Source organism: Dreissena polymorpha, chromosome 10, assembly GCF_020536995.1.
Source record: "Dreissena polymorpha isolate Duluth1 chromosome 10, UMN_Dpol_1.0, whole genome shotgun sequence".
NCBI lineage: Eukaryota > Metazoa > Mollusca > Bivalvia > Myida > Dreissenidae > Dreissena > Dreissena polymorpha.
In genome coordinates this window covers 13,535,873-13,548,483 of record NC_068364.1, presented here as the reverse complement: position 1 = coordinate 13,548,483, position 12,611 = coordinate 13,535,873, and the positions used below count along the sequence as shown (strand labels likewise).

At 37.2% G+C, this 12,611-nt stretch overlaps 1 protein-coding gene across 1 annotated transcript; it reads right to left on the bottom strand.

Annotated features, from left to right (window-relative positions):
- Positions 1–308: 308 nt before the first annotated feature.
- LOC127848026 (uncharacterized) lies at positions 309–4,771 on the bottom strand. The gene is made up of 3 exons (XM_052380311.1): positions 4,754–4,771; positions 2,604–2,977; positions 309–2,274 (listed from the first exon to the last, which is right to left on the bottom strand). The coding sequence occupies exons 1-3, from the start codon at positions 4,769–4,771 to the stop codon at positions 618–620; spliced, it is 2,049 nt and encodes a 682-aa protein (XP_052236271.1). The 3' UTR covers positions 309–617.
- Between the last annotated feature and the right edge of the window lie 7,840 nt (positions 4,772–12,611).

Sequence of the window (12,611 nt, the reverse complement as noted above, 5' to 3'; positions counted from 1 at the left end):
AAACTGTCTACATGGTAGACATTTAAGAACAAAATTAACACAATCACGAAAGATCTATAACTTTGAGAAAATTCATTTAAACAGAAAATACGGTTTCTAGCACACCTCTAAGAAAGAAAGCTTTGAGTAGTGCATGTTTAACTGAATTATGACCAGTCGCACTGAAAAATATTTCGCAGTAGAAATTTGAACAGAGATAAATGATATGAATACAACATCAGAAATCGATTGCAGTGAAACATCTTTAGTGTTTGCCTAAGTGTACAATCCTCACCTCAGATAAACTGCCAAAAGATACATCTCCCACATATTGTCATCAATATTATATTGTGTTTTGCCATATTTAGGACATGATCTATTAACAAGAAATATGCAATACAATTTCTTATTCAATTATTTTGCACAAAAACTGACAGCTGCATATAAAATATAAGTAAACATTTCGCCTTTATGAATTCCTTGAACTTCATTTTCCCCGTGTATTTGTCCGTTTTTCATGTTCTGAGCGTCACTTCTGATGAACATGTGTTATGGGACTATGATTTGTCTTTAGTCTACATCATTTACCGTTTTACTGCATAAAGCTTTAAATACATGTACTAAACTGATTGATATTTTCAATAATGTACGTATTCTCCAACTCTTGCAATACCAGCCTTAAATATAAATGTATCATGTTGCTTTGACCGTTTCTTCACTTTTCTGTACGGCTGAAACCGCAATAGCTTGCAATCAAATTGTCCTTTGAGAATCTGTAGCCGATACGGGGGCACAACAGGAACTCGCTCGGGCTCAATACAAACAAATGATATGCCGTAGCTTAGTGTCTCTTTAAAGAATACTTCCGCAGTCTCCATATCCCCGACCATTTCCGACGCTTTTCCAACGAGAAAATAAAGGTGGTCATCGAACAGTTCTGGATACATTTGACATTTTCTCTTTGTCCATCTTTTGAGGTGATTCAATGCTTTTCTTGCTTCATTGTTGTACAGCCATTGTTTATATAAGGTTTTCGATGTCTGAGACAAGGCTTCGTACGCGCGTACAACTTGATATAGTATATATGCTGTCGTAGGAAACAGTACATGCCCTAGCATTTCTGCAAAATCTTGGGTCGTAAACCTGTTATAAGTCGTTATTGAAGAATACATTCCAGGCGTATACAAAATATCTTCTTTTATATTTTGTATAAAGTCCTTAATTATTAAATCATATTCTTGGAGATAGAATAATAGGTCGTAGAAACAAGCGTATATCCAAGTGTGTGATCTGGCAGCATAAAGGGTGTCCTTGTATATAAAACAACTCTTCATACCTTCATTCCCGCCTCCCCTCTCCACTTCACGTTGATGATATAAGTTTGCTAAGAGAGCCTTAAGACATACAAGATCACCACTCCCTTCAAGGTAGGCAATCATCTCTTCCAGATGACGAATGTAAATATCAGTATCGACTTGAATATAAGAGGCCCAGTGCCATTGTTTGGAAATTATAGAAAGAACAAGCAAGCCTTCGCCTTTGTCCAGCATCTCATTAAAAAATGATAACAAATAATTCTTGATTTCAAAGAATGGGTTTTCTACACCCGAACTCACTTTTTTTAAGATATCTGAGAGCGAAACGTCTCTTGAAAGCCACCGAAAACGATGCTTTTCTGTTAATTTCAGAATGATCTGCCATGGTTCTGCCATTGCTTTTTCCAAATCTCGTACACAAACATCTATATCTGACTTTTTCATATCCGCCACCAAGTTGTAGTCTGGGATATAGTAATGTGGCAGATAATAGTGTTGAAGATATCGTTTGAGTTGACCTAACAACAATATCAGACATTCTAAAAGACTTTCATCCTTCCATTCTTCTGCTGGTTTCGTTTCACAGAGCCAGAGAAATGTTACTTTGCAAAAAAAACTAGCAAGACCTCTTGGCACTTTGTTGATATGGAATTTAAAAATATATTTGAACAACATATAACATCTTTTCTGATTCAGACTGAGAGATTTGGACAGCATTTTATCGCAAAGAGAAAATGAAAAAATGAACTCTTCTTTCGATTCTCGGCTTCCTTTATAACCTTTTGAAACAAGATGACAACCGCCCCTTACAATCTTTTTCACCAGTCCCTTGCTTGGCCAAACTCGTGTTCTATATTTCCAGCTCCTCGCTTGTGGCGGCCATGTTGGACACGGCAAACAGACAACGTAATCTGTAGAAAACAAATTATTGATGTCGTCTTCAACGTCGATGGTTGAGGCAGGACCGGAACTATACCGTCTTTACATTTAATAGAATGTTCGAAAATACGGTCTTGTAACAGTGATTTCAGCTGTGCAGTAAACTTAGCTCTATCAATGAATCCATTCTGCGTTAGGAACTCTTTTGTATTCCAATGTTGAAATAGTTGACGCTGCCACTTAAAATCTTTATTAAGTTTAAGCTTCACAAACGATGGCGGACTCAAACGTGATTGCTCCATATGCGCAAAAGCAGTTGAAGCTCGTTCTGAGACTGGAAAACCGTGGAAAATAAATTTCTTATCTTCGTCAGGTGTTTCAATGCGAAAGCTTTGTCCGTGTACAGTAACTATCTCTGGCAAACCTAACCCTTCACTCAAACTCCCAGCAGTAACTTCTTCTATCCTAAATAAGGAATCATCAAACAAATTTAAAAACACTCTTTTACTGAACCGGTTACGGCTAGCCCCAGTTAGAGATCCCACAACAGGAAGAGGCAGGATCAGGTTGAGGACAAAGTTTCCAATGTGGTGTTTGTCATTTTTAAAATCTCCATTTTTAAGAACATTGTGAAAGTATGACGAGCCTTCCAAATAAGATTTCGTCAGCGTTTCATATTCGAGGATGACATCAGACCCTAGTTTGTTACGCGTCTTGCGTGTGTCAAAGTTTGTTGCAAGAGAAGTCATAAGACTGGCAGTGAATTCGGTAGTAAGTCCCTTGTGTCCTTCTATATCCAGGTTCTGTAAGTATCGTATAGCCTTTTATGTACCCTTTTTGTACAGGAAAAGTTACATCTCAAGTTCACGCCTTTTATCTCTAAGACAGCTTTTAGTATACCAGATGACTGGTAGGTTTGCTGAAATCGATTATTAGGTGTTTAATAATTCGAATCATGATCATGTTTTGCTCTTATATCTTCAGTGTACACTGCGATTTGGAATGTTATACACTTCATCGTCCAGCTCGTGTAAGAACAGATAACAACATACTATCGTTATTTTCCATTATATACTATATACTATATATCTAAGGCTACGTTATTCTCGGTCACCATTTATGTCCTTTGTTTTAGCAAGTACACATACACTTACATTCAAGTAAATCACACTGGGTAAACAAATACAAATGTCTGTCATACTCCCTGTGTATCACATCAGAAGTTTATCAACAAAAATCCTCTCTTCCGCGTTATCATGTGTTTTACATAAATGTCCGTGTAGATGTTAATGTCTTTTTTCACTTTAGTTATGCATGTTTTAATGTTGTGTTTAAGTAACCATTGAATATTTCAGTATTTAAACCTGTGTCACTGATATGTTGTGTTTATACACATATAGTTTCCTTACAAACTATACCAAATTGATTTCCATAAATCCATATTCATTCTTCGATCGTAAAGATTAATACAGCGGTCTAAAATATTTCATGTGCGTACTTCCTGATTTAGCTTCTTTCAATCGATAAACCTTCAAGCGTATTTGTGATTAACAAATACACACCGTTACTGAATGTATTATATGACTAGTACCATTATTTATTTGGTATTTTAAACTCATTACATTGGTTTCTTAATATGAATACACTTGTTTGTGCATGTGCGGTGGTCGATTTGTTTTGATCAACAAGTAAAATCGATTTATTGACAATATTTATACATGTTCATATAAGCAATACTTAATGAAACACGAGGTACAATACAAACTTATACGATGCAAGATAACTTAAATTTGGTGTGATGACTGTTCCTTGCATGGTATTTGTCAAACGTGTAACTATGAATTTTATGGTTGCGAGTATAGAATAAGGCCGGAAATCTGTTCCATAAAAATGTATTGTGTTAGCCAAGCAACATTTTCACAGGCAACGCCTGGAAAGCGATCTGAAAGTCGATTTAGCATTGCGGGCGTTGCGAAGGGAGAAAGACCTTCACAGAACTCAAGCCTATTGACACCACTATGTCGATGTCTTTGGTGTCTAATCAAGTTTTGTTGCTGGAACAGATCAAACGTAGGGCCGAGAATGCTCTCGTTATTGCCAACCAGTTCACAAGCAGAAAACGTGTACATGTATTTACGTTACTGTTTAAAGCCACAAACTTTGCATCTGACCTTGAAATGAAATAGATATTAATCAATACATATATATGCAATTATAAAGTGTGCAAAATTGTCATTAAATATATAGCCTAGTTATCAAGTAATTTATTATTTTTCAAACGGTACCGCTTTTAAAACCGAAAGTAGGATTTCTATACGTATATACGTCCAGTTCGACAAACGCGATTGATTTTAGGTTTTAAAGCGAAAAAAAGACGGATTTCTACCATGTTACCACTAGAAATATTCTAATTGGCACAGATAAAATTAAATCTATAGCCTAGTTAGCAAGTAATTTATTATTTTTCAAACGGTACCGATTTTAAAACCGAAAGAAGAATCTGCAGACGTATACGTCCATTTCGACAAACGCGATTAATTTTTTTAACGTTTTAAATCGCAAAAAAGACAGATTTCTACCTTGTGACCACCAGACATATTCTAATTGTCATAGATATTTTCTTATTTATACTTAAATTTACTATGCCAAATAAGTTGTGTGGCTTTGATATGAGTTTACAGCTCACTCCTTCTAAATCGATGTCAGTGTTGATTTAAGTTCAATATGCAAGTTTTCGGCCCCACCTTTACAAAGTCCACGTAAAGTTAGACCGGGTCAACCACAACGGTATGGTTAAGAGTCGCTCCCGTCAGTGCGAGAATAAACGCAGTTTGTTCAAACTAATTGTGTAGTTTTCTCAGATCTTATATGCATTATTTTAATTATGATTTGTTTCTTCAAAGAACCCATTTTTTTTTTACATTATATGATATGCATGTTCAGTGAAAGTCATAACAGTATCCCCAGATGTGACAGTTATCATTTACCGGTATATTTCAGAAAGTGTTTATTGCTGAAATATTTATAAAAATAAATACATAATTAATATTTTTACTTGCAAACGTTCTCCAGTGCGGCATGCCATGAAACCGCGCGTAAATATATGCAGTTGAATATACTGTAAAACAAGTGAAGTATATCGCAGAGCTCCAGATAAGAGGCGTATCTGCGTATTTACGCATTGATTCAAAATCGGCCCAGTACGTAACAAAACGCAATACAAATCATGGAACGTATTTAAAATAGATTTAAGTGCCTTACCGGTTTATCTGGAGCTCTGAGTATATGTTGTATGAACGAGTTCATATCTTAGTTTAGTTAACGTGATTAATAAAAGTCCCTTATAAGATTTAATATCCGACATAAAAAAATCCGCCCTGTCATTACATCTTTTTACGGGAACAATTTTCGTGAATCGCAAATGGAAACGTCAGACATTTGCTTTTGAAATTCAATTTTAAATTAAATAATCAATACCTGTATAGTTACACAACCATAAAGGAATGTGTCACGAAGAAGGAAGAAAAAATAATCATATAACAAATATATTCATTCAACCACTTGAACAGTATTCGAATTATCTAAAATAGTGTACAACAATACGACATACATCCACACAAAATACGGAAAACACGGCAGTACGAATCTTACTGCCGTGTTTTCCGTATGTCCGACACTTCACATATAATATCTAATCAGACATTCGTGTGTGTCCGACACTTCACATATAATATCTAATCAGACATTTGTGTATGTGTCCGACACTTCGCATATAATATCTAATCAGACATTCGTGTGTGTCCGACACTTCACATATAATATCTAGTCAGACATTCGTGTGTGTGTCCGACATTTTGCATATAATATCTAATCAGACATTCGTGTGTGTGTCCGATACTTCGCATATATCTAATCAGACATTCATGTGTGTCCGACACTTCGCATATAATATCTAATCAGACATTCGTGTGCGTGTCCGACACTTCGCATATAATATCTTATCAGACATTCGTGTGTGTGTCCTACACTTCGCATATAATATCTAATCAGACATGAGGGCCTTACAGCCTCGATCGATCAACTTAAACTAGCCTATAATGGTCAAGTTATTGTATTTGTATTATAACTCTGGTTTACATATTTTTTTACACAGTATGTCTGAGACAGTATTGGAACATTTACAAGTTTTTACTATAAGCAAGTAACCCCAAATTTTGACCATAGGTAATGATTTGAACAAACTTAGTAAGGGACAAACATTCAATGTCGCACACCAATTGCTAAAGCCATAGACCTTACGGTTTTAGAGAATAAGATTGCTAAAGTTATTAACATATAAATCCATATAACTTATGTGACCCCTGGAACATGGTTAGTTTTGTACTGTTTTCACATAAATGTAAAAAAGTAACCTCTAGGACTGGGCTAATTTTGACCTCAGGAGCATAATATGAACAAACTTTGTAGAGGACAACAATATTAAATGGATTTAAAACAATATTTTTTTTCATTTTTCTCATCTGTTACAAAGCAGCTTTAAGAATGCGTGCATTTAACATGTTTTATATTCTTCTCTTAAGCCAATACAATTACACTTATATGCCCTTAATTTGATTAATAATTTACTTGTCATTCCATTTGTTTGGATCAACATGTTAACAATGAATGCCAAATACTCTGATGTTTCTTATTATTGCAAAATTATTGTTTATGTTAGGGTAGCTACTTACTTACAAATGCTGCTGCATTTATTTGTTCTTTATTATTAAAATAATTGCATTAGAAATAGTTACATTTCTTCCATGTTTCACAATGAATTAACATAACTGCTCAAGTTGTATCTGCACAAACTATAGCCCAGATACAGCTATGTGATACAACCTTTAAGGCACTAGTGTCATATTGTATTACGATAATTGTATCAATACATGAAGCTTCAGTTATCTTTGTTGTTAGGTTGCAACTTTCATTTGTGACATATTGAATGTATTGTAACTGTCCTTGTTTTAATGACAGTTATTTATTACCAGTTTGTATGTATCAAATTAAACAAAACCGTGCATTTGGATAAGGATTCTACGTGAATTCATTAGTTTTATGTGACTACATGAAGATACTGCACATATAACATGTGTATTAGGCCAAGGGCCCAATATCGAAACCCTCCCCCCCTAGCGGGATTTTGGCACACCTATATTTTCTTGAAGCTTAGGGTATATGTTAACACATTCCGGTTGTTGGATGATAAAGTAGCGCTGGATAAGGAAATGGCGGGGGTGTTTCCATGGTAACCACCGATATTTTTAATGTTTAGCATAGTTGTGTTTAAGATTCAAAACCATTGATTATTTTGGTTATAGCACCTCAAAAACAGGTCTGAAATATTATCAATGTATTTATTATTTATAAGGTAAAAAATAAATTTGATTATCTCATTTGCATATTCATGAATATTAATTAGATTATACAAAAATAGGGTTAAAATGCAGAAATATGCCATTATATAGCATATAAAAACCCTTTTTGTTGTCCTTTTTTATGTTGAAATCGTTGAACTAACAATTTGATGTTTGTAAACTATTTATTTATCAAGATACCACTTAAAAGATGCAAAATATTGCTTAACTACAACAAAAAATGTGGGTGTGGTTGAACCCAACACATAAAAACGATATGTTATGAATTATCAATAATCTAATATCATGTAATATGGCGTTGCATTGCAATTAAGGTCTCTAAGACAGACATACAATTGTCAATACATGCACATAACACACACGTTTCAATATGAATAGCTCGAACTACACACTTTAAGTAAATGTTAATGTTTGTTATCCTTGGTTTTGCAAATAAGAGCATAAGCATAGTAGGTATGGCATTGAATTGGTCAGTATTCAATCATAAATTGCAGGGGTTGTGTATCGAACGTTTATCAATCACTGTCATCATCAAAGATCATATCTATGTAGTTGTCAAACTCAACATCGTCATCAATGTCTGAGCCTTTGTCTTCATCATCCGAATTCTGACTGTCTTCATCATCTGGGATCGCAGACAGAATGTCTAACAATTCTGGTGGCAGAATGTTACCCTCCGTCCAATGAAACGTCAGGTTTTCGTTTTCGTCTTTTGTCCAGCCATTGCCGATGGGACCTGGTGTAGTAGCATATGGTACAAGGGCCGCTTTCCATATCAACGACTGATAATTGGCACGAACAATGTGCATTTTCAATGACGAGCGGCATGGTGGTAAAAGACTTAGATCGATTCCATCTGTGTTGGTCAACACATTTGACGACTTCGGCTGGAACTTTTGTCGAAAACAATCAACGCGAAGCTTGTTGATGTCGTCATAATCAGGTTTGTTTGGATGGTACAATTTACATACAAATTGTTCTAGAAGATTGACATCAGTCTCTTTCATGTCTACCTCAGCTCCCATTCTACAAAACACTGGTAGGAAGTTTTCACTCTGTTCTAAGAGCTTCATGGGCTTAATCTTACCTTGGCGAACGAAAGCGCTGGTTGTGTCGCAACCTGTAAACGCATGCAGGCCTAGAAGTGCCTTAGACTGTTCTGCCCCACAGTTTTGTATGATGTCATTGACTCGAATTAGGCGTCTTTTGTTCCCTACTCCAGTATCAAACATGACTTGAATGGCATCTAATTGCTGGACATATGTGAGCAACAGAACTAAAACATCTGTGTCTGGGGATCGCACTATGATTGTTTTATTACTGTATTCCTCAGCGGCATGTTTCAGGTGAAGCATAATCCTGGTATCAGCCTCCTCCTGTGACGAGTACAGCTCATGGACTTGGACAGCATTTGTCTTCACACCGTCTTCACTGGATAAGCATATACACTTTTCACCACTTACAAAGAAAATTCTTCGTCTTTGGAGTGTTGGTGCGTACTTGTCTTTACTTCCTTCTGTAAGGAGCAGTTCAATCAACTGAGTTTTGTTTTCACTGTTGCACATGAATCCTTTCCAATCTCGGGGTAATTTTGTTTTACTTCCTTTTATCAGGAATGTGTCTGAAGCCCCTCTTCGTGTTCTCTCTGTTGACTTGATTGAATCTTCTTTATATGTGTCAGTTACAAAATCAACCCGTTCACATTTTGGAAGGCTCTCGAAGACTTTCTTTGCTAATTCCTCAAATGTTCCTGGCAACCCTGTCATTGCTTGAAGCATGGCATTCCCGTCGAAGATGTAGATCACTTGATTGGAAGCTGGTCGTTCCGGATGGTCAACCCCAGCTTCTAAGCGATGCATCAATTTCGCTTTATCTGTTTTCACAGGACAACCATCTGCCGTGGCTAGTGCCCAGGGAACCGGTCCAAGGGGATAAGTGAGGGTTTTGTCTAAGCTAATGTCATGTTGTTCCGAGAGCATTACTAGCTGTCCGAAGAGATTCCGCTCTGCTTTGATCTCAACTACTTTCTTCTGAGACGTCGTCAGTTTCTTCCGTTTCTTTTTGTCATCAAAGGTTTTCAATTTCTGTTTACGCAGTGGTGTATAGAAACTGATTGTTTTTTCTACCAAGCGCTCATTCACAAACTTCGTATGTGCTTGCTGACCAATCTTGTTAGCCTCCAGTATATTCTGTTCAGATTCTTTTTTCCAGCGGTGAACCTGATGATATACAATACAGTGCATCTTTATTGTCAACACAGAAGGGATTAACAAAGTTTTCAATCGATGTCAAAACCTTTTGTACGTCTCTCTCAGATGCAGTTTTGTTTGCTTGCCTATTATCCTTGTGTCTGTCGACATCTGTGGTTGACATCTCGGCAAGTTCATATGTCGCCTCTACATAGCTAGCACGAAGATGTCTCGTCATGCACCATCTGTGGTATGCTGCAAAGTTTCTGCTAAATCCTATGATTCCTCCTCTTGATTTGGCATGTCGGTTTATAGTCTGTTCGATTGTGATGTCCACGGCGTTCCTTGTACCCGGGATGTCTGACCTGCTGACACTGAATCCATTCTGTTTGAGAAGGTCTCTTGCCCCTGGATGCGTTGACTCTAAATTTATCAATGTCAAATGGTACACTGACAGGTACTTCGCATAATTCTGGTGATCATACGCAAAGAACAGTGGGCACATCTTTTGGATACATGTAACGTAAAGGTCGAGATCATTCTCCTTTGTTGCACGCAGGAAGGTGAGGATGAGCCATACTTTGTCAATGTAGTCGATCCAGAACTGGGCTGTTTTGCCTAGATGACCTTGTCTCACATTATCTTTGAATTCCAGATATTTCTGGTAGAATTGTACAAAATCGACATATGTGAGCATTTCAGCGAGTTTGTCATGATCTGGACATTCGGCTAATTGTTGCATACTCGCTATCGCTGTCTCGTAAAGCTGATAATCACCATCAACGAAAGAACGTGCAACAAATTCCACAAACAGGAGCCTTTCCAAAGCCTCTAAGGTCAACTTATGGACTCTCATTGCTCTGTTGTAGTGTTTCCCATTCAAAACTTGTTCCAAAGAACCACTAGCACAGATACCCGATTCAATAACTATTTCTGAGAATCCACTGCCTCGTAAACGTTTCCCAAGAGCCCCAAGATATGAAGCAAGTGTGTGAAAAGCACCCAGGTGAATAATTGTCTCTTTATACATTGCAGGGTTCTGCCATGTGATAGAGTATGCTTTCTTGGCCACAGCTAAATCAAATGTCACAAATGTATACTTCTGACCAACGAACTCGGATACTTTTTGTGATTCCTGGAGCACTTTCTGCACTGTAGCATTTTCTGTCATAGGAGCATTCACGGGAGGCAGGTATTCAACAACGGACTGTCTCAAATGTTTCGTTCCTGTGGTTAATGACACCCATCCAGACCAGCTAGGCACTAACTGTTTGTCATGAAGTAAAATTTTCCTACACATGAACCAAGCAAAGTCTGACGCTGATGCTAGTTCGACTGTCTCGCATTCACCAACTGCAATACTTGATGTGTTGATAACTGGTTCAGCCTTGTTGGACAGAAAACATTCTGGGATATTTTCTGGTTGATAATCCACTGATCTAGTTCGTGTTATCTTGGCAGGTTGCGTCAAGGATTCACTTGGATCATCTGCAACTTCGTCGTCTGCTTTCTCTTGAATGACAATCCCATGTGCAGTGTGAGTAGTTCCAGATCCGGATGGAGTCTCCTCATTCAGGTCGAAGTTATCCCAGCATAAATGGGTAATAATATTGTTAGTTGGTGATATCGGTGCTGGGATACTATTCTCCCTTCCAACAGTGCTGTTGCACATGGCCGTTTCTAATTCTAGTATTTGGGAGTAGGATTGACAATGTCCAAAATGATTCATGAGAGTTAGAATCTCAGCACTACCCGTCATATGCCGCAAAGTCATTCCAAGCAAAAGATGTTTTGGCAATTTGAGTCTTCCATTGGTGACTGCGTGACAAAGGTCTTGTCCAAACGAATTAACAAGTCTCTGGGTCTTATTCGACACAGTCGAGTCATTTTTACCACACAAAAGCACCGTAAGAAAATGTTCCAATAAACAAGGCATGTTTTTTGACATTGACAATAAGTTTGATGCCCTTGGTGGCCATTCACTGAATGATTGTCCCTCCTTAAAGTCCAATATATTGCGTCTAAGCATCATGGCGCAATCTTCAACAACACGTTCATCGGATGCTGCCAATTCGAATGCTGTCTCTACAGCCTGACCTTTTAAGATGTTGCTAGAGTAGACAAGCTCACTCCTATAATTTGGTTGCCAAAACTGAATTTGACCTTGAAATTCTCGTAGCAGTTTATTCTTTAGTTTATCAGTTTTGTATGATGGGTTATAGAACTCCGGGCTGTTATCCATCATGAACTGCAAGTACTTTTCGCGTAACATCGTCATACGCATTACATTTCCGCCTTTAACAATAGATTGCTTTACGTAATCACATATGTACGTAAAAGCATTAGCATGAGCTTTGGTGAGACCGTCGTCAATAGCACTTTCCTCTAAGCTTTCCCGTGCTCTGGTGTACGCTTTCCTGCAAGTCGAATGGTAGCATACCTCTTTTGCGATGAGATCTACATTTCTGATTTTACATAATAAATTCTCATCACGCTTTCGATCAGCAGCATCCTTTATACTATTTTCAGCTGTAGCAGTGAGACATTTAGTAAGCTGTTCTTCCTTTCCTTTGATCGACTTGCGTACTTTTCCACAAAATATACACTCGTATGGAAAGAGTGTTGATTTTTCGGATACTCTAGACCGTTTTGATGCACTAGGATACTGAATTTTGGATTCATCGCAGGATTTCCTCTTGAGATAGCTAGATGAATTTGTAAAGCTTTGGTAACACCATCTATGTACGCCATGAATATCTTGATTAACCTTTTCAGGAACTAAAGAACAAATGTCATCTAGGCGAATGAGTTCATCATCTGAAGCCTGTCTT